The following is a 27,236-nucleotide window of genomic DNA, read 5'->3' as shown; positions in this document are numbered from 1 at the left end:
CGCACCTCACCTCGATACGGCAGCGAGCCAGTTTCCACAGGTCAACAGCGGGGGCCACAGTCGGGCAGAGGGCCAGCAGTGAGTCGCAGATGCGGCGTTTCGTCCAGGGGGGGCAACCGCAGCCAGTCGCCCATCCGCACAGCCCGGATTGGGCCCAAGACAGCCCGGCAGGGCACCGGGAAAGGCGAGTGGGGCCCTCAGGCTCTCAGGCGCCGACCCACCCCGCCTCGGCGGTAATCAGCCCCCGCCCAGGGCCCGCAACGGCACCAGTTCACACGGGCCGGCGGCGGAGGGCAACGGGCAGTCCCGGCGGCCGCTGACACAGCGCGATCCGCGCAGGGGGGCAGCCGCAGCCCGCCCCGCAGCTCCAAGCCCCGATCGGGCCTCCGCCAGCCCAGGGGGGGTCACAAACAGGCGGGCGATGTACTCAGGGGCAGCGCCCCGTCCCGCGTCGCAAAACTCGGCAGGCCGCCCAGAGGAGGAAGCAGGAAACCGGCGGATGCCGATGCCGCGGCTTCCGCGAGGCCGTGGGCCGCCACAGCAGGGGACTCAACCAGAGGCTTCCCGACACCGAGAGAAGTCGGAATTCCACAGGCTGCAGCACGGCGATGTAGGGAAGCAGCCCGGCCAAGATGTGGGTTGATTGTACCCCGTTGGTCGCAGATGAAGGCAGATGTCCGCCAGGCCCACACGGAGCTCGAAGGCTAAGCAGCCATCTTGGGCTGCTCCACAGCACCACCTCCCCATCAAAGGGGGACGTTGATGGCTTCGACGTTGAGTTCTTCGATAAGGAAGAAACGGAATCCAGCTGCTTCGATGTTTCTAGTGTCAACGACACTGTAGAGACATCACTTGAGAAACCTTCTCCAGCTTTTGACCCAGGCGCTTGGTGTGTGAGACGTAGCCTTCAACGACTCCCTTTTGGCATTACAAGGCACAATGGGGTTGGTACCCTTTTTTGGCTCTTTCGAGGGACTTCAAGGGGCGGCCTTCGAAAACACTTCCATCATACTAAGACAGAATTCTTCCCATTTTTCTTTCGAAGGATATTTGTGTGTTTAAAACATTCCTTCTTTCTGTCAAGCAAGGAATCTGAGGAGGATAATCAATGGCGCGGCGCCTCCTCTTATATTTACGTTCAGAAGACGATGATGAAGAGTGTTGTGAATCACTACTTGTCCTGGAGCGCTTAGAGTGTTTAGAACACTTTTTTTTATCTCTGAGGAGACTTATCCTTCAGACTTCTGTCTTCTGATGACTTGTTCGAAGGAGTGGATATAAAAGATTTTGAAGCCCACCGACCTAAGGCGAGCTTAGCCTTCCTCTCCTTCAAGCACTTGTTGATCATGGTCAGGTACGACCCACAATCATCAACCTTATGCTCCTCGCCAAAACACTAGAGACATATTCTGTGCGGATCTGTGATCAACATCTTCGATTCACAGTCCACACACCTCTTCAAACCTGTCTTCGGAGTTGATATACTCAAAGATTTTGATAACTACACAATTGAAATTTGTCTCGAAGCATGCAGAACTGAGTCAATCGGCATGGTGGGTGCTGTTTATACAAACGTCACATCTGAGTTGGGGGATAGAAGCTTCTGAGGGACTCAGACCCAATGACACACGGCACCCTCTGCTGATGAAAGCTTTCCGAAGCTGCAAGCATGAGATTGGTATATCAAAGATGAGGAATCCATGGGAAGACACAATCTAAAGCATAGGATCTACACAGAGTTATAGAATTGGAGATACTCTTCCCAGGACAAATGATGAGACTGTGAAAATCCCATTGGTGAACTTGAAATGTATGAATATGATAAACAGAAGAAGAGAAATAAAACATTGCTACCTTGAGAAAAGGGGAAAATAACCCAGAGCCTAAGAATCACACATTGGAAAGCAAAATAGAGAGATATGATTGTGTATTAAAGTCCTGAGGAGTCCCTAGGATAGACTGCATACAAATAAAGAAGTAATGTGAAGGAAAAGTTGAATCGCAACTGTATAGAAACCTAAAATCTCAGAGAAAAAGACACTTAATCAGAAAACTCAGAATCCTGTAGGAAGGAGAAAAGGATTCCGACCAGAACCAAGCAACCATCAATAAAAGGAGATAAAAAGACCATCAATCACATCAGGGAATTGCAACACCTAACACAAGAAGGGAGTCCTTCTCCTGATCTTAGTTCATTATACAAGTGGTATGGTTAGTTTTGCAGGGCATATTATTTTTCTTTCGACATTTATCCACAACCGATAAGCACCTTAGCAAAGTATGCAGGAAAGCACTATAGTGATAGGGAAAGATAGCCATCCTTTAATAAAGACATGTTACAAATGCCTCAGAGTGTTCGTGTCCTTCTCCTGATCTGTCACAGTTGTCAGCAGAGGTTCAACCTTCTTGTCAATAGCCCAACAGTAAAAACAAAAGGTCCATTCTTCTGCACTTTATTCGAGTGGACACTTTCCTAGCTGCAGCCATGATAACCAGGCTCTCACCTGAAATTGTAAGGTTTGAAATTGCTGGGAGCTATTTAGCCCCTGCTTCTACCCCAGAAAAGCCTATTTAGCTTAAAGCCAACAGTTAGCAGGAGCTACTTATGTCTCCACAGGCCAACTGGTGCCTTACAAACATGCATATGTGACATCAACTTTACGTGTTTGAGAATGTAAATAAAGGGAAACTCAAGACACAATTAAATATAATGGATCACATTATATGGGCAAAATGTTAAAGTATGCCTCACATGTGTAAGTTAATTTGCAGTGCGCAGTGTACTTGCTCCTCATTTCCAAGTGGAAGTTCCTGTCTACTGGGTGATGCCTGACACTCATGAGCATTTTATCTCCTGAACATCCAATCTTAATTTGGAACCCTGCATTCCCAAACCTGCACAACTATATAAATTCAAACCCGAGATTAGATTTTTGGCCTTCACTATAATTGGTGGATTGAGATTATTATCAGAATTTCTGAAATAGACAAACATTAATATAAGGATAAAGGGTACAATATTAGGTATAGATAATGAAGACAACCTGAAATGCTACTAAACGGTTTTATATTTTGACTTCTCATGCTTGTTTGACATACAACACTGGAAAAAGCTAGAAATACCTTTCTTAATGATGGGAACTAGCAAGGAGACATGCAAGGAACAATACATATGTTAATAGTAACATACAAATGGGGAAAAGTATGGTATAACTTTGATCATTTTTATAATCATCTGTATAATAATGATAAAACAAATCAAATGAGCTAAATGTATTTAAAAAGTTACTGATAAAATGATACGATTTGACGGTTTACATCGCTTGATATTTTGTAATTGTTTTTCACTAATGCACCATTGTACTTATATTAATATCATATTTTATTACTCCAACTTTTAAGCATTGAAGAGATTGGTTTTAATATTACTGAATGTAGTGGTCCTCAATTTATGGGCCCTGCAAGTATTGAGAGCTGACTGAGTTGATTCTACCTGGATTGAAAGTTTTGACTGTGGGTTGCAGAGAGATGTCGGAGGAAAACACGTAAACTCATTGAGCAATCTTACTTGCATAAAAAAGCTGGACTTGGATTGTAAGAAACAAGTATTTCTGGACCAGGGTTCTTCCTTTGTCACAAATAAGTCATATATTGAATATGTTAAATCAAATATGCAAATGATTATTTTTTTAGAGCCACCACTTGTGAATTCATGCAGTGGATATTCACCTGTCTTTTTAGTTGTGCTCTTTAGTGTATGTGGGCCTCAAGCTTTCAGAGAAGAGATACTGCAGTTTGGTGAAAAAAGTAGTGGTAGAGCAAAGCAACACTCCATGAACCGCATTAGACCCACACAGCATTTCTGCTTTCCCCATTCCAGCCACCCGTTTCAGCAGTGCTTCATTGGCTCCCTGGCGACTGTCAAATTGAGCATAACAAATGAGGGAGGGGAAGAGCATGGACCGCAGGCCCATTGCATGCTGTGTTGTGAGAAATAGAACAGTGGCGGTTATCATGTCAAATACAAAATAACAAATGCAATGTTACTGGAAAAAATACGAAATGCTAAATATATAAGGGGTGGGTGTTAGGGGTTAAAATGTGTGGGGGTGTTAAGGGGTGGGGTTAGAAGCATGGTTAGATGGGGGTTTTGGAGGGGAACACCGCAATTGTTTAAAAAAATATTTGTTTTTTTTCCTCTGTAAAATTGCATTGTTACTTATCAATTTGTTAAAATCACATGTAACCAACAGGGACATGGTATCTCTGCTTTCATCACTGCCAGTCTTGCCAGCTTCTGCAGCACTTTACTTGCACCTCTAGCTTTGCTCGCCTCACTGTCAAAGGTGGTGGGGCTGGGAAAGCGGTGTGTTCCGAGGAGCAAAGAGATGATTCGGCCAAATGTCCCTGTACTGCTCAACTCTGACAGCTTACTCATTATCTCAGTAAATGGCAACACGTTTGTTGATGCTGGACGGGGCCTACATGACACACTGGAATACTGTCCACCACCAACCCTACACTTCACCGGTCCACAACATCTGCTGGACCTGCCATCAAAGACAGCAGGGCAAGGGAGCCATGTCAGAAATGTGAAGGGATGGCTCCACTCCTCTCTTCAGCTGGGACTCCTACAATACTGGGGTGAAATAGACTTCCACACACCAGAATGATGGAGCTGGTTGCAGGTGTTTGAGTGTTGTGCATAGAATGTTAATCTTTAGCACTCGGACAAGCACCTGGGCACTGGATCATAATCCCTAGCAACAGAATGGGCTCCTGGCCACTTCATCACAAATCACTAGAAACTGTTTCAGTATCCTGGCACATTAACGTAATGATTGGTGTAGATGTGAGCACCTAAGAATGTGAAAGCATTCCCTGGCAATATGGTGAGTACTTGGTATTTTGATGACACTATCTGGCAATTAGGTTTGTACTTGGTTATTTCTGACAAGCCCTGGAAGTACTGAGAGTACATGGAGTGTTACTGACATTACCTGGCAATGTTGCGAGTACCTGGGCTTTTGATACCAACATCTAGAACATCATAACAATAACTGCCAAATCATGGCAGTATGAAAGCATATAAAGGTCATTACTAAAACAATGGTACAACCAGGCGTAACATGGAGCTATATGGCAACCTGTAAGAGTGCTTTGGGCACAAAGCCCCTGGCAAAAACCCATACAAAAACTGAAATCAGGGGTGTTGCTAGGTCTGGAAAATATGCGGGGCTACGCTAATGCCGCAACTGTCGGGACTAGCTAGGCTTTTGGTTGTAGTCCCTGAGCTTCTATCCGGGGCTACAACCAAAAGACCTGAGGCTATAGCCCCCCCCTGTCCCTCCTAGCAACGCCCCAGGCTAAAACTATCAGATGTGCCTGTGATACATTATCAGCATTCTGCAAGCCTGATGTAAATGCACTCTACCTTGTTTTTCTGTAACATATAAACTGCTAAGCTAGAGTTTGAAAAGTCTCTTATTAGAATCTATGGAAGTGTCCTTGGTCTAAATAAGCATGGGTACACATTAATCATACCTGGAAAGGTTCATAAAAGAAAGCTTCCACACCCTCTGAAAGTCCTCTTATTAGTCCAAAAGGATTTCCCAAGACATCTAGTCCAAGCAAAAGGACATACATTTGTTTCAGGAACTGAAAGGAAATTGAAGACAGATGGAATGTTACATAGAATACATATATTTTCATACAAAGGAAAAAAACTTGGAACAGCTTTTGCATTTTGAAAACCTCAACAAATCCAATACTAACACCATCATATTTCCAAAATAAAACCATGGAAGAAGTTGGACTTCAAGTCGAGGAATAGAAAGATGATTTATATCCCATCAAGGATTATACAGAAAAGTGTGGTCTTGGGCTCCCATATTTATAAGTTACCAATTGACCATTAACATGAAAGACTCTGCCTCTCAGTTCAGGGGTAAATCCATTAGGCAGCCTATCCAACCTCTCCTACCAGTGCCACTGCAACTCTGCCTTTTTGGGCCCTGAAAAGCATAATTTTCAGGTTCAGCAAGGGAAACAAAATAAGCTAGTTTAAGTCCACAAAAGGAATATTGGCATGTTTCTTTTTGACTCTAAGAGCCGGGAGACCCCTCATGTTCTACATGCTGGTGTCCTGTAGGGGTAGACCTTATCTCTTCCAGTCGCATTGAATTATTGCAGTAGTGATTAGTCCCGTTGCTGAATGTCCTCAAATGCAAAATGCGAGTAGAAGAGATAAGGTCTAACCCTACAGGACACCAGCATGTTATCCTGTGTGCTTAGACCATGAGACTGCTGAATGACCCTGAGGAATGACCAAACTCTGAGAGAAAAACCCTCTTAGGAAAATCCGTTCCTCTGACTAATGTTCTGAGGTTCCTCTGATTCAAAGGAATGATCACAGGAACGCTAGGAAGTCACTGACAGCAGGAGCCTCTGATGAATTGGACAGCCTGGTTAAATTGCAGCAGAAAGCCGCAGACAACCAACAATGGTAAGGCAGAGTAACGGGCAGCAATCCAGAGGAAGACACCAAGAGGAGGCAAAATGGTGGGGAGAGGGGTGACGGGCAACGTGGTACAGGAGATAAACAAACTCGGGCAAATGGGGATACAACTATGGAAAAGACACGTTGTGTCATCTTATGGCTAATTTCCCTTACCTATAGAGTCCCCCAGCAGCTTTGCTGGATTTGAAGGGTTTATTTTTTTCTCCTGCTAAGAGTGTGACTCTTTTTCCCACTCTTAGGCATATTTTCTTTGTGTGTTCTAGGCTATTTTTTGTGTTTCATGTCTATGGGGTGTATCTCACCCCCATAGGAACCATCTTTATCCACATATGTTACACAGCACCCTCCGTGCAGTGACACAGGGGTGTCGTAGCGACCCCCAAACATAGACTCCATACCCTGGGACTGACTACTGTCTCCCAGGGCATGTAAAGTCCCCATTGACTTTACTAGTCAATCTTTATGAACAAAACCAGTACAACCCATCTTACTATGGAGGTATTGGCAAGGGTTAATAGTTTTCCCCTTATGTTCATTTTCGAGAGGGTACTGTACAGTCCCTCTCTCAAAAGTTTCTGGCTGGTGGCAGTGGTTACTACTAAAAATATTCGACCGCAAATATTTCCCTATGGGATTTTACCATTGTTCGAGGCTACAACATTTACCGACAGCCTCTAACATACTGCTGGTTTATTTTAATATTAACTTTACTCCGGTAAGTGAGGGGCGTGGCTAGCCAGCCATGTAAGAGGCTAGAAGGACCTGGTGCTCCTGCTGATCCGAAAGAATCCTGTGTCTGCCCGCTGGCAGATCGCAAAGAAAACAAACTTGGAACGGAGGCCGACTGTATGAGAAAGCGGTGCATATAATGAGCTAAACTGGATACGCGGAGGACCATCCGACAAGGAAATAATTGCATTTTCGTTTGCCGGAAAGCCGGTGACTCTGCACCCAAAATGGCCACCGGGAGAACAAAGGACTAGGATACAATGTAATAACGCGGACCATCAGCAAAAAAGGGTCTGAAACTGACGCGGAAGCCGACTGAAGCAGCTGAGAGAAGCGAATGGGCTGCAGATGTTAGTGTTATGAAGGAACACATGTAGAGGCAGCAACCATTGGAAAACATACGGAGCGCACCTCAAGGCAGCAGGACGAGCGGCTGAAGATTGCGGAATGTCGGTGAAACACTCACACGGCCCCTTCTCTGCAACCCGCGCACAGAATGTAACGGGATACGGAAGCCTGCACTACACCGGGGCCGACGCTGCTGTCAACACGGGGCTGCCAGGGTGCCCGCTCGTAAAATAAGAAGGACGCCGATCACGGGGTAATACACAGCACCCGCATCCTTGAAAGCGGGGGCAGGACATTGCAAGGTATAAGCGCACACAGCCGACGCTGGCCGAATACATGCGGATTACGCGGGAAGGCCCGTTCTGAATTAAATAACATCAAGACATTGCAGCCCATCGGAGCACGTCAGCTCATATGAGAGCCCCTATTAGGAACGGGGACCCCTGTGAGACACATCTATAAATGGCACGCTGCAGGTTGTAGTGAGCAGCTTGGACAGTGAATGGGCGCATACATAGGAGAGAGCAAGAGACTGGTGTATTGGGATTGGGCCCTTCCTCCACAACACACGCCTCAGTGTCCACAGGAGGTAATTGGGGGCAAGGCAGGAGCCTTATACCCACGGACCAGTGTATGGACTATACATCAAAGGAGTAGAGAAACTGCCATATGCCCCCCAGGGGAGCGATACTGAACAAGGCTATACCAAGCCTGGCGGTGATGCACAACCTACCACAACACCTGGGAGAAAGGAGTATAACACTGGGGCGCACTGAGCAGATACTCCCCAATAACACCGCTAGTGCATAGAGGGACACCAGGGCCCATAGCAAAGCAGTACAGAACTCCAAGTAGGACCAAGCCATCGGGTTACCGTGAGCTCTGGGGACGGACGCAGTAACTCAAGGGGTTACGGACAGTATAACAAGGGACGTGAGGATGGCAGACAAGGCACCCAAAGCTAAAGGGAAACAACCTACTATGGAAGACTATACCAAAACCCCAAAGCAGACGGACAAAGCTAAAAACAAGGAGAGAGGCTCACTGGCAGACCCATTAGCAGAGACCAGTGAACAACAGATCATGAAGGCGATAGCGGACCTGAAGGTCACTTGGGAAACCAAGCTTGAGGCAGCGATGGCAAGCCTAGAAACGTCACTAGAACACAAGATAGACGCGGTGCAGTTAGACGTGACCCTTCTGTGCCAAGAGCGATAGCAGAGCGCACAGACGTGCTAGAAAAAGAAGTACAAGCAAATTCTACCACCAGCAAGGAGAATGCCTCTGAGATCCACACCAGCAAGTGAGTAACCTGAAGAATAGGGCCAAGGAAGCTGATGGACAAGCCCGAAGAAATAACCCACACATAATTGGGCTGCCGGAAGGCGAGGAAGGCCCTAACCCCACAGACTATATCGAGAACATGCTGCTGCAGGAAATAGACGGAGGGGCACTGACCCAGGGGTTGGCAGTGGAAAGGACCCATCGGGCATTGATGCGAAGACCAGCACCGGGAGCCCCCCAAGACCGATCATTGCCAAAATACTAAATTACCGGGAGAAGATTCTAGAACACTTTCGGAAAGGAGGCACAATCCGGAGGGCATCAGCAGAAATAACGGCATACCCGGACTATACGCTCGAGGTGCAGAGACGCCGGCTGAACTTTGGAGTGGTGAAAAGAAGACTGCACGAGGCAAACTATAAATACATGCTGATGTACCCAGCGAAATTGAAGATTTTCTATAAAAACAAAGCCTTATTTTTCAAAACCCCGGAGGAAGCTATGGAATTGTTGGAAGCACCGAATGGCCCGCTGGAAACGAGCGACCTCCAAGACGGCGAAAGAGACAAACGAGGCGGCGGTCAACAAGATTGAGGTGCTGTATAAACAATGACAATGCGACTGGAATATAGTCTTGGGCTGGACAGCCAGCGACAGGGCAACGTAAAAGGCGGGCAAGTGTATGCAAGCACTGTTGCAGGAGATGCAGGGCACACACCTCATATCCCAGTAGACAGATTAGGTAGATTGCCATTAGAGTGGCAACCCCCTGCTGTGCCCTTGCACCGGATTAGTCGAGGCAGGGCTAAATGCAGGATAGCCTGAGATCCAGGGATGGAGCCGGGCAATTGTTGGGGAAGGGAAGTTGGGTAGAGGTAGGGTGGTGGGAGGGAAGAGTTTTGGGAAAGTTGCAGTGTTGTGATTTAGGGGTAGTTAGGGAGGGAGAACGAGACTACAGATATGGAAACTGGTATTTTAAGCAACAAAGAAGGATCATAAGGGTGAGGCGGGATAAGCTGAATGATGGGAGACCTTAGGGTAATTTCCTGGAATGTCAGAGGCTCAATAGCTATTTAAAAAGGAATAAGGTAACGCTGTATTGAAGGCGGCAGAAAATAGACGTAGCCCTAATACAAGAAACTCACCTTACAAAGGAAAAGATTGGGGTAATACCGAAGAAGTGGAAGGGGATGGTTTACGGGGCAACATATTCGGCCTATGCCAGAGGGGTGATCATCTGGGTGGCACCGCATGTCCCATTCCAACCATTGCAATCCACAGCGGATGAGGATGGGAGGTTGGTGGCAATACGAGGGTTGGGGGAAAATAAAGAGATATGTATAGTAAATATATATGCCCCAAACCAGGACACAGTGTCATACTTCAAGACCCTATACAATAAAATGAGCCTGTACCTGGGGGAGGCGATGATCTGGGGAGGCGACTTCAACTGCACACTAGACCCGGGGATAGACCGGTCGGATAAGAAAATAGACAAGCCCACCCCTGCAGCTAGGGCCTTAAAGGTATTGCTAACAGATCTCGATCTAGAGGACACATGGAGGGTACAACACCCACAAGATGGACAGTACTCGCACTATTCCGCCCCCCAAAATTTGTATACCAGAATAAATTATATGTTTGCCACACAAGACATCTTGGCAGACATAACACAAACCGAATATAAAGCAAGGGTCCTGTTGGACCATTCGCCCCTGGTTGTAACATGTCAATATCGGCCCCCAAGAGCCAGGATCCCAACGTGGCGGCTTAGAGCGGAAGCATTAAAAGACATAATATTTGGGGAAAACCTAAGAGAAGAGATAACGCACTACTTTGAAGAAAATACCGGAAGTGTGGACTCAGCCGGCACACTATGGGAAGCATTCAAGGTGGTGGTGAGAGGAACAGTTATAGCCAAATCAAAGGGGCTGCAGGGAGAGATAACTAAGGAACTACAGAAGACAGAGAGTGAGTTAGAGATAATGATGAGAAAGGGGAGCGGCACCAGGCAAGAAGCAGAAGCCATAAGCCAACTGCAACAAGAATGCCTGCGACACTGGGAAAGACTGTGCAACTTAAAATCTAAAAATACATAGAGAGGCAGCATGCAGGAGAAGACAAACCAGGGAGAATGCAGGCCTGGCTGTATAAGAGTGAGACTCCCAGAACACCGATCAGAATAATAAAGGGGAGGAACGGGCAAACAGTGGATACTCAGGAAGGGTAAAACTGGAATACTATAAACATGTATATGAGGACAAGGGAGGTAGTGACAAGAAGGAAATTACAGATACGCTGGAGGGCATAGGCATGTCAAAAATAAGTGCAGAGGAGCGAGAGGACCTAGAGGCCACAATCACACTGGAAGAGGTGGAAGCGGTAGTAGCGCAACTGCCCACCAATAATACCCCAGGGGCTAACCGACTCCCCAGCGAGTTTTATAAAATGTACAAAAATGAGGTGCTCCCCCCGCTGCTGGCAATGCTGAACGAGGCATTTGAAATAGGGAATCTACCAGAATCTCTTCGAGAAGCTATTATTATCCCACTCCCTAAACCCAATAAGCCTGGAAAGGACTGCAGATCATACAGACCGCTGTCGATGTTGACAGCAAAATACTCACGGCGGTGCTGGCAAACAGAATGAAACGGGTCATAAGTAAACTGATAAACCCGGACCCGACCGGATATGTCCCGTGTATGAACATCTCCGACAACCTTAGAAGACTACACAGGGGCATAGAACACACAGAGGGAGACTTGAGCGAGAGTGCAACCATATCACTCGATGCCATAAAAGCATTTGACTCGGTCAAGTGGCCTTGACTAAGCGCAGCTTTGACGAGCTATGGAATAGGGCCAGGGTATCGCAAACGGGTCAAATTACTGTATAACACGCCGCTGGATAGAGTCAAGACAGGTGCGATCATTTCAGAAAGATGGCAAATAGGTAGAGGCACCAGACAGGGATGCCCTTGGTCACCAATGCTATATATATTAGCACTTGAACCGCTAGCGATATATCTGAGTCAGCAATATGAGGAAATAGGGATCAGCGTGAAAGGAGAACAGCATCTAATCTCGCTGTATGCAGACGATATGCTGCTATACTTAAGATACCCGGAAGAAAACCTCCAATATATATTAGAAGTGATGGAATGCTTTGCGGCACTATCAGGCATCGCAGTGAATCCCAAAAAATCATGTATATTCCCTTTGGGTACGTACATAGGAGTCCCCAATAGTAGGTTGCCAGTCCTTCCAATACCATGGGAGACAGATTCATTCAGATAGTTAAGAATAGATATTTACCATACGGTGGAGGCAGAACACCTACACAATACGGAGAAGGCGGTAGTAAACATTAGTAACAGCATGAGGTTCTGGACCAAGCTCCCCTTGGCAATGATGGGGAGAGGGGCACTATTGAAGATGGTGGTACTACCAAGACTATTACATTTCTTTGGGAACATACCATACCTGATACCGAAGCAGTTTTTTTACAAAACTACAGAGTATATGCAGGAAATTCCTGTGGCATGGAACCAGGAACAGAATTGCCCTCTGGGAGCTGCAAAATATGTACGATAAAGGGGGCGTTAAATTACCTAATTTTGAGATCTACTACTTGGCTAGCCAACTGCAATATGTGGCGAGGTGGCTGTCGGAGGAGCCAACCTCAGAATCGAGATTGCTGAGAGAGGAGAGTGCCTCATTCTTCCTGAAGGAAATAATATGGCTCCCTAAACTACAATTGAAAGAGCGATCAGATATGATGATATTGGGATGGGCAATATGGCGGAAAGCGTGCCAGGTTTTGGAGAATCCCACCCCGTCTTCCCCGCAGCTGCCGTTAGTGGCGCTGACGAGAGGAGACAGGCAACAAATGCAGACAATCCGTAGGTACTGGGAGTCAGTGGGGATAACAACAATGGGAGATATATGGCAAGAAGGAGTAATAAAAGAATTTAGGACCCTGGTAGAGGAAACTGGGCTGCAGGCAGGATAATATATTACATATAACCGAATTACACGTCGAATCCAAGAAACATGGTCTGAAATGAGACTGGGGGAGGAACCTGATATACCTATTGAGACAATATATGATGTAGCGGAGGGCGGGCACGAGATTTCCAGACTATATGAGCTCCTGATGTCCAGGGTGGGGAAGGAATTGGTCAAATTGAGACAAGATTGGGAAGAAGAAGTGGGGGAACCCATGAGCGATGGGATGTGGGAACGGGCTCAAGGCTATGATAAGAAAGTGTCCAGAAATGCAAGGCTACAGCAGATACAATTATATGCCACCCATACAGCATATATGACGCCCCAAAGAATAGCCAAATTTAAGAACATAGAACAACAAAAATGCCCCAAATGTGGAGAGGAAAATGCTGGGATGACACACATGTTCTGGACATGTCCGGAAATCTGGAAGTTCTGGGCAGAAATAGCACAACGGCTAGAAGAGAAAGGGGTCAAGGCAAATGTAGAATCAGTGTGGGCATGCATGTTGGGAGGGTTCCCCAGGCCTCGCCAAATGAAGTACGTGACCAAACTGAAGGACTTGACATACATACTCGCCAAGCGCAGGATAGCTATGGGATGGAAGGCATGTAGCAGACCAAGAGTGGAAGTCTGGTCGAGAGATCTGCAGAAATGGACTGAGGCTGAAACAACAGTATGGCAGGAGGCGGGAGACAAAGGAGGCGAAGAGGAAGCAGAATCCCTGATGGCCTGGAAACATCCGATAGCCATCCTATATGAGCGCGCCCGGGACTGGTTTACAGATCAGGACTCAGCGGAAGAGAACTCAAATTGTTTGTCACAAGATGAAAAGAACGGAGTAGGCTCGAACTGGAGGGTGGGAACGGGGTAAGCAGTAGTCATCAAGTGGCAAAGTAAAATGCTGAAATATTGTAACAAGTACTGCAAGTTTTGTTTTTTGTTTGTTGGTTATAAGAAACTAATAAAATTATTTTAAAAAAAAACCTTTACTCCGGTAGGTTTCATTTGCCAGAACTTCCATATAAATTCTTTCTCGTGTCTTTCTCTACACTCCTAACCCAGGTCGGGGATCCTTTGTTCGTCCTTTTGGCAGGCTTCTGCCAAGAAGCCCTCCTTTCGGCGCCACTGAGTCAGGGGTGAATCCATTGTGTGGGAGGAGGAGAAGGACCCCTGGACAGGGTTACCTCAGCAACCCATGTCGCACTCTACCCTGATAGGCTGGAGGGGCTCCCCCCAAGATGACCACTCCACTGTGTGAGTGACAGCTAGGCTGTATGAATGGGGATCTTGTTGAATACAAGCAGGGTCCTGAGGACTGGAAGAGCAAGATGTCGCCACTGGAACTAAGAAGCAAAAGAGGAGAGAAGCCAAAGACATCTGCAACAACTGAACCACTGGTAAAGCCCTGCTGCAGCGTCTCACCACTTTTCTCCACACGAAGAGAGAAGATCTTCATCTGCAAGAGCCTTCTTCCCTTGAGCTGCTGGGGCCAACCAGTTTGCCAATCGCCTTCCTGGACCTGCACTGGTTGAAACGCCAGTACCCTGTACTCGGAGACCGGATAGCCAGGCACCCGTCCACCCGGACCGCGATTTAAAGGAGCGTACCTTTTATTCGTTGGGCAGCACCGCAGCTGGTTTCATCCCTGGGCAGTGCAGTAACTCGAACCTTCCTCCACGACGAGAGTCCCTCTTCCTCTGCTGGATCACCTGACCTGCAGGAACTGCCAGGAACAACCGCCATCGCAGGAGCCTCTTCTACATTTCAAGGTACATTGTTCCACCAGGCCGCCCTTTTCGCGTGGTAGTGCTAAAGGTGTTTTAAAACCTTTACCTACCTGTTGGGTTGGCCGCCCCTATCCTATAACATTATCTTTCACCTTCTGCATCCACCTTTTCGAATCGTTAACCAAAGACTTTACTGCAGCTACAAGAACATTTTGCTCCTGGGCCCTTTTGTCCTGTACCACTGACTCTGGCACAGGCCTTCTGACTCTGGCTACATTTGTTAGAACTGCCTTCTCTAGACTGCTTCTCAATCAGAACTGTGTTGGTGCACCTACTTCTTATAACCACCTTTTTCTTCCCATTTTTAAAACTTGTGAAGTGCCATTTTGCTCGGTTTTCATTTAAGCCTTATATAACTTAAAGTACTGCCTTGCCTAAACTTGTTCACAAATTTATAGGAAGTGTTGCTAGGGTGTGTAAGAAGATATTCCTGTATAACTTGTGCTTTCCCTCCCTTATGAGAAATTGCTAGAGTGCCATTTGTGTTTGGTTTTCACTGTGCCGTTTTGCTCAGTTTTCACTCTTGCTCAAACCTGTCTACAATTTAACTAGGGAGTTGTGTATACTTTTCTTGACTGATTTTAACTTGCTTTAATAACTGTGATTAATGTGTTGAACTAGAAGTGTGTAAAATAAATATATATATTCTTTTTAATACAAAGCTTTGGTCAGTGTTTCCTTGTACCCTAGTATTGTAGTCCTATTGTGTAAACCCTGAATTATGCTCATCTCCCTCTTGACATAAGTCTGACTGCTTAGCCACAGCTACCAACTAAATCTTTGTGGTACAGACTGATACCAAAGGGGATTTATTGCTCATACCTGTAGTCTTAATCTTCTGTAGTGCTCCCTAAGGGCACTGCACAGGATTCTGCCTAACACACGTCACACCACAGGCAGCGGACCTGGAGTGTTACCACGTGGTTGGAGCCATCCTCCTCCACATCTATATATGTCAGGCAAACATAGCGGGTATCCAGTAATTATACCAAATAAAAAATAGAAAACATTTTAACAAATAAAAAATAATGAAATAAATACAGATTTTAAAATAATATATATGTGGGGGTGGGGTAAGGGGGTTAAATATGGTCAGGAGGGGTTTGGGGTGGGGTTTTAAACATGGGTAAATGGGAGATTTGGGGAAAGACTCCCCAACCCCCAAAAAAGATATTTTTTCATTATTCATGTTTCATTAAAATGTCATTCTCTATTTTTTTCATTTGTTAAAATCACAATAAACCCAGGTCCGTTCCATGCAATTTACATTTAAAGGGAAAAGAACCCCCTTTATGTCTTAAAGTGCTGAAAGTATAGTGCTTTACAATAGGAGATTTTTTCAGTCCATCATTATTTTGCCTTCTAGGACTTGCTGTTTTACATTCAGGATGTGGAAAATAAAGGCACAATGATAAACTTTTGACTTAACGTATCTTTAGGTATTTATATATTGGCAGGTTGCTTTCATATGGGATGTTTATTTTTCAAGTAAACACTATTTAGACAGTATTACTGTAGTCCTGGAAAGTCAAAACTTAAATATGTGTACCAAATAGAGCTCACGAGGTATCCGATCAAGTGCCTAATTTCCAGAGGGTATTAATATCCTGGGGTGTGCTGCTTAAACAAAGCGTGTGAACTCACTGCGACTTAATAGCAAAAAGTGGGTTCCTTAGAAATTAAGTCCACGCAATAAAAAAAAAAATACATATTGAAAAAGTGCCTTGCAGTGGGGCAGATTTCATGATTTTAGGAAGAAAATTCTATCGCCTTCACGAGTGGACCTCCCTCCTCTTGAGGGCGATATCTAGAATTGAATTACTATTAGAGTGACAGTCCCCAAATTACCATATCACTTTGTTTTAAAAGCAGAGATATCGTGTCACCAGCCAGTTGCTGCACCACAGATTATAGCATAGCAGACTGAAATGAATGTCCTTCTCTCTTGTTTTGTGTCTCTAAACTTGTCTGGGCCGTTCATAGTACTAACCAAACCAGAATGAGTGAAGCTCTTTGCTATGTCGAGGTATACTATGGTATCGAGTCTTAATAACACACCACCTCTCTTTTCCACAGTTTCCTGAAGCTCCATGATTTGTAAAGCAGTGGGGTTGGGGATATCAAAGGGCAAGGCAATATGATTTGTAGACATGTTGATATATACATATCTGAAAAGATAAGGGTGTCTGTAGTTGGTATGTTTTAGCTATCTGTGACTTGTCTAGAGCAGCGGTTAATATGCGCTCCAGGTTGCTAATGTAAATTCTTTACATGGTTGACTGTGGTGTCCGTCAGAGTGATGTTTAAGGAGTGTGGAGAGTTGTGTTGGTGCAGTTGTGGTGGGTTAGTATGGAGTTTGGGAAATTTAGTATACACTTATGTTGTTTTGCTGTTGGAGATGTATGTTGAGATGAGTTGTTAGGCTAGGGGATTGTCGTGACTGGGATCCCAGGTGAATTAATGTCCTTCTTCCCTATGAAACGGCCAGGACGCTCAATTTAGAAATCCTGGGCAATCGAGGGAGGAAGGGAGGAAGGGAGGAAGGAAGGAAGGAAGGAAGGAAGGAAGGAAGGAAGGAAGGAAGGAAGGAAGGAAGGAAGGAAGGAAGGAAGGAAGGAAGGAAGGAAGGAAGGAAGGAAGGGCGGACAGGTGCCAAGTAGAAAAGACAATGGGCCTCATTACGAGTCCGGCAGTAGCCGTGCCGGTAAAACCGGCAGGCTGCTGCCGGACTCGTGGGGAATTACCGGCACCGGACTTGCCGGAATTACTGGGGCATTACAGCCCCAGTGGTCCGGTAATTCCGGTGCCGGCATTCCGTTACTCCCCATTCCCATGGAGTCCAAAAGAATGGGGACCGCGGAAACACCGGCACCATTAATGGTGCCAGTGTTTCCACGTCCGCCTGCGGCCGGTGGCGTTACGCCCGCCAGGTCAGACCTGGCGGGTGTAACACCACACGGCCACATAACTCGTAGTTAGCCGGTCCGGAAAACAGTGGTGGTACGGTTTTACCGGCACTGTTAAATCAGGACCGGCTAACTTGTGATGAGGCCCAATATTTAACACCAAGTCAAGCTATACGGTATCAATAATTATCTGTAAAATAGAAGATGCTGACAGGTTTTCGAAACAGGGAAAATGATAAATGGTATCTTGTGCGTCACAAGGGCACAACTATAGGTAAAGTCACAAAAGCTTAAATAGAACAACCCAAAGTACAAATCCAAAGAGAGTTCCAAAATACAATGTCCAAACTACCATATATCCAAGAAAAAAAGTACAAATCACTAAATTCAAGCAGCATCCAAAACACAATCGAATAAAGGTGAGCCGAAGGTCCAAAATTATCCTAATATCCAAATACAAGCACTCTAAGAACAGGCGAGGAGCACCGAGGTTGTAAAACAACAGGCTTTTATACCCAAGCATTTGTTGTGCTTCCGGGTGCGTTAAATAGCATGTCAACATGGATTGTCCTACGTGACCGCATGCGAGCATGTAACACGTCGGATGCGGAAGCCGCATTCGTCGCAGTCACTCTGCCAGCCACCATGAGAGCCTCAAGGGACGTGAAGCAGGTAAAGGCCACGATGCAGGGAGACAAGTGCAGTGACTGGGAGGGTTCTTCTGGGCCGTAACCCTTCTAATACAGCTGGTATTGCAGGTAGCCTCTACAGAAGCAGGAATCCAAAATTGCTTGGACATCAAACTCATCAGCAGAGTTCAGCAGGATTGGTGGCGGAGAGACGGATAGCAAATTGACACTGTTTTAAAGGAGAAGTGTGAAACACTGGGTGGATGCGCCAAGAAGGCAGTAGAATCAAGCAATAGGAAACAGGGTTAATCACACACTGCACTTTGTAAGGTCCCACAAAATGAGGACGAAGATTCCGGCAGCCCGTGATGGTTTAAGTTACTTACCTGTAACTATTGTTTTCCAGCATGGGTCTGGCATGGATTCACATGCTCATGAATCCCTGTCGTCAGGCTGGGAATCCTTGTTAAAAGAAAAAACAGTTTCACTTCAGCTTTTAAACTGTATTTCTCCTCCAAACCAATCACTGTCCTCTGGGTCATACGGAGCGTCTAGGTGTACATCAAATTCCCTTATCCATCGAGACCAACTGGGCTGTAGATTCGATGTGTCCGTCATATCAATAGGGAGCAGCGTTGGTATGGTGAATGAGTTTGCTACCTGTTGTGCTAGCTGCTGTGCCACGCCTCCTGGCGCAGGACCTGGGTTGGCCTACACCAGGTCCTGACCTTCCATCCTGTTGTTTGTCCAGGACATATATGTTAAATTTGCTGGATGCTTCAGATGCTTTAACTGAGCTCTATCCCTTTTTCTTCTTGTAAACCTCTCCCCTTTTGGTTGAGTAGAGGTGAGCAGAGTCACACAGGTCCCCTTGACTGATCACAGGAAAAACCTGCACACACATTTTTTTGGGGGGGGGATGTGTGTGTGTGTGTGTGTGTGCGTGCGTGCGTGTGTGCGTACGTGCGTGCGTGTGTGCATGCGTGCGTCCCTCCCTCCCTCCCTGGGAGATTCTCACCTCCTTTGTTTTCCTCCTTCTGGAGTTTGCAGCTACATCGCTCTGTTTTTCTTTTCTTTACTGCCTTTGCGAAATGTGCAGGGCGTTGGGAAAAGAAAAAATATACCTGTTGCAGCAACGGGAGATGGGGCCGCTCCAGGCACCCTCTTCCAGGTCTGCCACTTGCACTGCTGGGTTGCGGCTCCTGTGAGGAACTCATGGTGGCAACAGTAAAGACAGACACAAGTGATCACAGTTCAAGGGTGTTTATTAAACTGTATGCAGGATGGAAAAACACCTAATCTAAACCTAAATCTATGATGGGAGCAAGCGGAGACCATCAAATGAAAATTAGGCAGTCCTTGCGGCGCTGGGCCAAATAAAAAAGGCCTATATTAAGAAACCTATTGCCAAGCCTTACAACTAATACAAAAAGGGTGTGGGATGGTTTTCAAGAAAAAGAAATAAGTGTTCTCAGATAATATGTCAAGATGCGATAACGTGGATCTCCCTTTCCCACGTTTTGAGCATGGGGCAAGATGGGATCCTGGAGCACAACAAACACTCAAGCTTTCCCAGCAGTTCCACTTGCAGCTATCAGGACCGTCGATGGCCAAGTATCGTTTCTTCTGCAAGTCTCCTGCCTTCGAGGGCCTGATGTATTCAATAACAAAACAAAAGTTCCTTTATCAAAATGACAGTTTGTTTCCTAGTTTTACTTAGGATGATGATTCTCCACCCCTGGGTCCCTCTCTTCCAGGCGCTGACCCCTGTTTACTCTCAGTCTCACTTAACAAATCTTAATGTCTTTTTAAACAGTTCCAGCGGACATCCCTTGGCTGGGTTCACCTTTGTTAATACATTGTTTCTTGGGACTTTAGACTTTGCCCCCTCCTCTTTAGCACCCCTTGATCAGGTTCACTCTTGCCAACTTCACATTCACATTTACTTTCATTGCGTACGGGATACACTTCCCTTTCTTTCTCATACAGCGGGATTCACTTCCCTTACTTTCTTTTAAAGTTTGTAGGTCAAAGGCTTTCGACTGTACCGGGATTTTGCTTGACCTCCTGTATGACCACTTTCACCTATCTTGGCGGTTTTCCTACGGCCTTCTGGTTTCTGCAGTTTCACTCAGATGGGGATCGACCAGAGTTTCTCAGAGCAACACCCATGTGGTGCCGGTCCCCTTCTGCCGCTGGTCTCCCCTTTACAATTTTACAGTTCCTTGAACATTTCTCACTTTGTGACTTTCATTCACCACAGCCCGGTTCTTATTGACTCTCCCCTCCACTCACTGGCTGCGATGAACCGCTTGGCTTTCCTCTTTACTGAAGTCAAGGCCGGTACCACGGAAGCAGGAGTCTCCCTGGCTCAGGCATATCAGCGTCGATACACTCTGTGTACAGTTGGCATCTGTTGCAGCACATTTGGGCTATTATCCTCCCTCGGTCTTATGTTTCTTTCAGCTGAGGGTTCGCAGGGCTTTTTTGAAAAGGGCATGGTCGATGTCTCTCCTTGTCAGCTTCTCGATATTTGCTGCCTTTTTGCTCCTCTTGAACTGCTGGCTCTGGACAGCTGTCTCGTGCGGTCTGCCTTGCTCATTCTGTGCTTTCTTGCTCCACCATTTATCCCTGTGAGGAAAGGAAAGGCCCGTCAGGTATCTGTGATGCTGATCAATTGCCTGACCCATGTATTGGGACATGTCAAGTAAACAGCTCTGGTGTTAGTCTGTTCTCTAGTGTGTCGTGCGAAAAGTGTTCGTAGGGGAAAAGGGTGGGGGGGCAGTGGCTTTGAATGTCAATACGTGGTAGGATGGGGAAAAGGTGTTGAAAGTTGGGGGATACCACGTCTTACCCATCGGTGTCCCATTCCTACTCCCTTAGGACCCCCCTCCATGTGTTCCTCCCTCACTGGTCCACCCCCAGGAACTGTATCCAATAGCGATGGCCGTGTCCTGGCCACCTGGATGGCAGATCCCTGGGGACTAGCTAGGGAGACCCCTTCAGGTTTCTCACACTCCCCCACTAGACAGAGGTGCACGTTCTCCTTGGCGCTACAAGTACCCAGCCACATGCGCCCTCCTCCGGTCCTACGCCAGCCTGGCTGAGCGAACACACTGCTGGCAAACTTGCTCAGCAGCAGGTGCGGATATAAGCCATCCCAGGGCCCAGCATCCTCCAATTTCAGGCACTGGGCACTGGAGGCATAGCAACGCTGCGAGGTACTGCACCCTTCGTAGCCAATTTTCTTTTTTTTTAAAATATGGTTATTGGTTTCAAAGTCAGAAAACAAAAGAAAATGTGTTTACAAGACATTAACGACGACTTTCAAACTACGATTATCTGCTTCTCGCACCGTCTCCATGCACCTGGTATACCGTCCCCTAGGCTTCCTAGGGACCTTTGAAGAAGACATAACAACCCTCCTTAACACCAACACCAAACTTGGCTCCCAAACTGTTATATTTGGAGACTTTAACCTAGGTTTGAATGATCCCAGCGACACCAATGCCACCATCCTAGCTAATGCCATCACAGAAGCAGGCCTCACTCTCAGGAATAATGGACCTACACACACAAAAGGTTGCACTCTGGATTGGACTGCAGACATCAATTGCATATCCTGTATAACTAATACTGCACTGTGTGTGTGGACAGATCATCACTCTCAACTAACTCGGCTAGACCCATGGCTCCACCTGCCCTAATAAAAAATGGAAAAAACATAACAGTCCCCAACTTCTTACCCCTGATACAATCTATCGCCAACCCTGTGAACCTGCCCTCTACCCAACAGACCTGGTTGACTTATACAATAATACCCTCAACTCCGCCATTGACTCCATTGCACCACTTAAACTTAGCAAAGAGAAACCTACAGCTCACTTGAACTCGTGGTTTACTCCCAGCCTAAAATCTTTGCGCAATGAGAAAAGACATGCTGAGGCCAGATGGAAAAATAACCCGACTGATCAGAACAAGTATCTTCTCACCTCCTTGACCGATAAGTACAAAAAGGAAATCATTCAAACTGAAAAAGACAGTTTTAATGAAAAAATTAAAAAAGCCAGCTCGATCACTAGAGAAATCTTCTCTATCCTAAGGGAATTGGAAAACCCGGTCACTCCCAGGGACTCTTGCATCAAAAACAAACCTTGATCAAAGAAAAAATGAGTGCTAAGAAAGCCACACTACATAAGATTGCCTTAGAAAAACAAGAAGCCATTTTGAAAGAAACCTCCAGTAAACAAACCAAACCCAGTCACCAATTCAAATTCAACTCGATCTCAACTACTGAGGCTGAAAAGATCATCATCTCCCTCAAACCTTGTAAATGTATAGGAACACTTGCCCAGCACATATTATTAAAGAAGCCGCGAAAGACCTAGCTCCTTTCATCTCCACATTCATCAACTCCTCCTTTAAATCATGCTCAGTTCCCACCAATTGCAAAGATGTCTGGGTACTACTCCTACCAAAAAAAAAAAACCTTAGACCCCAGCATTCCCACTAATTACAGGCCAATCACAACCGTACCTTTTCTTCTTAAAATCCTTGATAAAGCTGCCTATCTCCAGATTCAAGCTTATCTTGAGATGAACAACCTACTGGACACTCGCCAATCAGGCTTCAGGCCCAGACATGGGACAGAGACGGCCCTCATTGGCTTGAAGAATCAACTAGACGACCAGAAAGACAAAGGAGAAGCCTTCATTCTTCCCCTTCTGGACTTATCCGCCGCGTTCAACCTGATCGACGATAATGTCCTGTGCAACCACCTTAAAAGCAGCCGCCCATTTTTCCAAAGAAGCCACCACATGGATAAGCTCCTTTCTGGACAACAGATCCATGAGTCTTCTCACATTCCTCTACAGCAGACCCAGTACCTATTACATGCGGAGTACCACAGGGCTCCTGTGTCTCCCCAACTCTGTATAATATATTTACAAAGCCCCTTCTCGACATACTTGAGAATCTGGGTGTCTCATACACCAACTATGCTCTCACGTGAGACACTCCACCAACTGGCTCTCCATAAACGACAGGATCAAGTTCAAATCCCTCAACCTTACTCACCAATGTCTTTCCAACAAGGCTCCACTTTACCGCACTGATAGATTTACCAAACACACCTCAGTACGACCTGTCAGAAAATCGCAATCCAATAGCCTCAGAATACCCAATTTGAAACAAAAAAACCAGGAGGCGCTAGCTTTCCAGTTTTGGCTGCGCAGTTATGGAACTCTATCCCTGATTCATTAAGAGCCATATCTCCCTTCCACTCCTTTAAGACTAACGCCAAGAGGTGGTTGCACTCCACAGACCTGTGACCACATGTGCGTGTATCCTTGTACCTTTTCCTGCAGACTATATCCAAGTAAGAAACAGCAATCAATGGAATCTATCTAATGTAAATATGTACATTGTTGCCACAAAATCTATCTGTATGTATCTGCATTTTATGTCTGCCATACCTAACTATGTAACCTGTAATGCGCCCAGATGCCTACGGGCCCGGTGCGCTCTATGAATGAATAAACAATTACAATTACAATTAAAAAGAAAACCTTTAACATTATATTACATTAATCCTCCATTCACTCCCTAACAAACAACTTAATAATAAAAAAACATATGTATGTAGACAACCAGGAGTTTAAAACCTCTTGTTAAGACCATACCCCCAATAGCTTCTAAGCCTTTCCCTTCTTCATAGCCTCAAAAACCTCCCAATGAGCAATCAAAACTGAATTTGATTCCACTTCCCAGATGGAGATTAAGCTAGGGATTTCCCTCTACTCTCTTATCCGTCACCCTACTTAATCACAGACAGTAATCAAATGCATTGGTGTTTCCACCGAGTCAATGGACTTGCAAAATGGACATTGGGAATTTTCCACCCCAGGCATTTCCCTCAGCCAGTGTACCTCTCTAGTATCCAACATATTCAAACGACACCTGAGTAACATATCTCTGTACCTTGGCGAGGGAAATTTCTGCAGGTATCGAGGGAGAGAATTAAGGCCCTTTCCATCCACAATGAGCCGACGCCTTAATTTGTCCTTCCCACAATGTTCTATAATGTAAATCCAATCCCATGCCTGCAATTGCTTTTTTACCTTCGATGGATTTCCCATCAACTCTCCCACCACAATATCTCTTGATTTCAAGATCTTTTCTACTTTTAATCTCCATAGATCTAAGTGTTTATCTTGGCCGTCTTTACTGAGATCCAAGATGGCAAACGGTACAATTAGAGTGTCCTGGCCGCATTTCCTATAGAGAGCCATTGTTTTCCATACCACCATTGATTCTAATGATTGCAATTTAAGCTTGTGTCTAACTGCACAAATTGGGAGTCCCTTTGGAAGGCTCAAAACATTCCTCCAAAAATAGCCCTCTAGTTTCTCCCACACTAAACATGACAGATGGAGGGTGGCCTCTGATTCATATGTTAAAATGTGTACCACCAAGGAGATTATTGGAATTAGTGTGAATTTTCCAAACGTATGATGAAAAGACCTTCCCGGGTTTGTCAGCGAAATGAGCCTTGATTTCAGATGCTGGTAGTGGCCCACTTCAATTCTACTCCGTTTTATAGTCACTACAAGGTACATTATATTTTCAACAGTTTCCAATGGAATATCATCTACCCTCCATGTAAATCCCTCTGCCTTCATTTAACTAGCCGCCTTCATGGTCACGATTTTCGATTTTGCAGCATTTATTTTCATGCCATTCTTACTCAGATAGGTCTCAAAGGCTCTTAACCTCCTTTGCAGACCGATCGGCGTCTGATCTAAGAAGACAAGATCGTCTGCAAATAAAATCTACGGCACCTCCAAGCCATTGATTTTAGGAGGAAAGGCCGCTTTCGCTAATAGTCGGATCCTGATGGAAGTGTTAGTATACATGGCTTCTATTGCTTCGATCAAGCCTTCCGGGCATCGACAGGCTCTCAATTTGGCCCAGAGTTTCTCCCTGATGACTCCATCGAATGCCTGTTCAAGGTCTACAAAGGCTAAGTAGAGTGTTTTTCATACTTCCAAAGCCCTCTCTTTTAAAAGATTTACAATAAAGAGATTGAGGGCCATCCCTACACCCTTAACAAACCCTGTCTGCCTTGAGTCCAAAATCCCACTTTTCTCTGCCCATGTTTTTAGGTCTCACAACAGGACCGTCGCAAAGAGCTTCCCAATCGAATCCAACAAGCAATGGGGTGATCATTTCTGGGCTCAGCCCGGTTGCCCTTTTTAAAAATAGGAACTATATTGGTCTCTCTGCGAGATGCCGGAATCTCTTTATTCACCATAATTTGAGAGAACATGATCACCAGGAGCTTCCCCCACTGTTCTTTGTTCTTTTTCAACTCCTGATTTGATAGGCCGTCCGGCCCCACAGCCCGCAAAGAGCTCAGATTACCTATCATCATTGTTGCATCATGCTCATCAAATGCGAAATCCCATACTCGGGGGGAGTATGCACTCTTCTCACACCCCCTCCACCCTGGATCAGCAAACAAAGAAGTAGAATGTTGCACCCAGTCACTCTCAAATACCATACTGAGGGTCTTAGCATGACGGAAAACTCCTCCATTATTAATTAATTCCCAAGATATTTTTAGAATGTTTGGCGCACACTGCTTCAATAGCGCGCCCGCATCATTTTGTGCTCTGATAACTTTTGAGCTCTTACTACAATTTCTATACTTCTGTCGAACTTTTCTTATTCTTTCAGATTTATACATATCTACTAGGTCCGGATCATACACATGTTTCTGTACCCAATGTTCTTTTAGTTTACGGTCACCTTTCTCGAAAAAATTCCTTTAAGATCCCCAGATATTCAATTTTATAGGAATCATCCTGGATTTGTGCCAAGTATCGATCCCTCACTTTGGTCACCTCCTGATGTTTCAGTCTCAAACGATTACCACTCCACCCTACTTCCACCTCTCTCATTTTTTTCAAAACCTTTCCCAGTTCCCACCCTGAGATATATTTAGCCAACAGATTGTGATCGCTAAATTTCTGTTTCATTAACGAAAACCACTCCACACTCTCTCGAAGGTTCTCAGACACAAAGTAGTAGTGTCGGACTGCGTGCCTCATGCATGGCATATTCACAACCACACCAATAACAGATTCCACACAGGGCTTCCAACAGGCAACTGAACTTTATTCCAAGCCCTTCCTCACCACCTCACCTGTGATCACATGCCCACATGTGTTACGTGCACCAGAACATTACACTAACCAGCCCCAAACTGGATAATACCCTGAGAAAAATAGTCAAGCTAGTCTTTTCCTAATGTCTGCTCAGATTAAACATCAGTCCGTCATTTCTTTTAGAAGCACTTTCTTAAAGAATGATGGGATGCAAAATTCATGAAGAAACTGATATATTTTATATAGGCCTGACAAGTGTGTTTAGGTGTTATGATATTACAATGATTAAGCACATAACAAGTAGACTATGGCCCTCATTACAACCCTGGCGTTAAGGGGTTAACGGCGCCGTAAAACGTGGCAGCGCCGTTAACCCCTTAACGCCTGATTACGAGGTCCCTTTGCGGGTTGGCGATTTAAAATCCAACCCGCAAAGGGACTATGGGGCAAAAATGGGAATGGGGAAGGGCCAATGGCGGCATGGGGAATTACCGCCCCGCCAACCTCGGAATGGGGCGGTAATTCCCCATTCCGCCATGGCGGAGTCGGTAAGTTACCGGCATGGACCATGGTGCAATTAGCACCATGGTCCAACGGCAGGGTTGTAATGAGGGCCTATGTCTTTAAGTTAGTACAACAGTTTTAGCAAAACCCCTGAGAGGCTAAGACATAAACACAGCACTCCAATGTAGAAAACTTCTTCCAAATTAGTGCTTACTTGTTCACTGTAGTGTCGAACAACAATCCACATCAACTGATCTCTCTTGTAGAATTGATATTTAATCTCGAAGCAAGCAAGTCTACAGGAAGTAAAAAGAAAGAACATAACAAGCTTATGTTAGAGTTTATTTGGTG

The 27,236-nt window shown here is 45.7% G+C and overlaps 1 protein-coding gene across 4 annotated transcripts in view; it reads right to left on the bottom strand.

Annotated features, from left to right (window-relative positions):
• Positions 1-27,236, bottom strand: part of VPS13C (vacuolar protein sorting 13 homolog C) — a 5,236,720-nt gene that overhangs the window by 706,574 nt on the left and 4,502,910 nt on the right. For all 4 annotated transcript variants that reach the window (XM_069624493.1, XM_069624490.1, XM_069624491.1 and 1 more), the window contains 2 exons: positions 27,100-27,181; positions 5,545-5,658 (listed from right to left, as the gene is read on the bottom strand). In XM_069624493.1, coding sequence (XP_069480594.1) covers positions 5,545-5,658; positions 27,100-27,181 — 196 coding nt within the window. The remainder of the gene's footprint in view (positions 1-5,544; positions 5,659-27,099; positions 27,182-27,236) is intronic.

The sequence above is a fragment of the Ambystoma mexicanum genome, chromosome 11 (assembly GCF_040938575.1).
Source record: "Ambystoma mexicanum isolate Mex_15411 chromosome 11, UKY_AmexF1_1, whole genome shotgun sequence".
Lineage (NCBI taxonomy): Eukaryota > Metazoa > Chordata > Amphibia > Caudata > Ambystomatidae > Ambystoma > Ambystoma mexicanum.
This window is presented reverse-complemented; position numbering and strand designations above follow the sequence as displayed.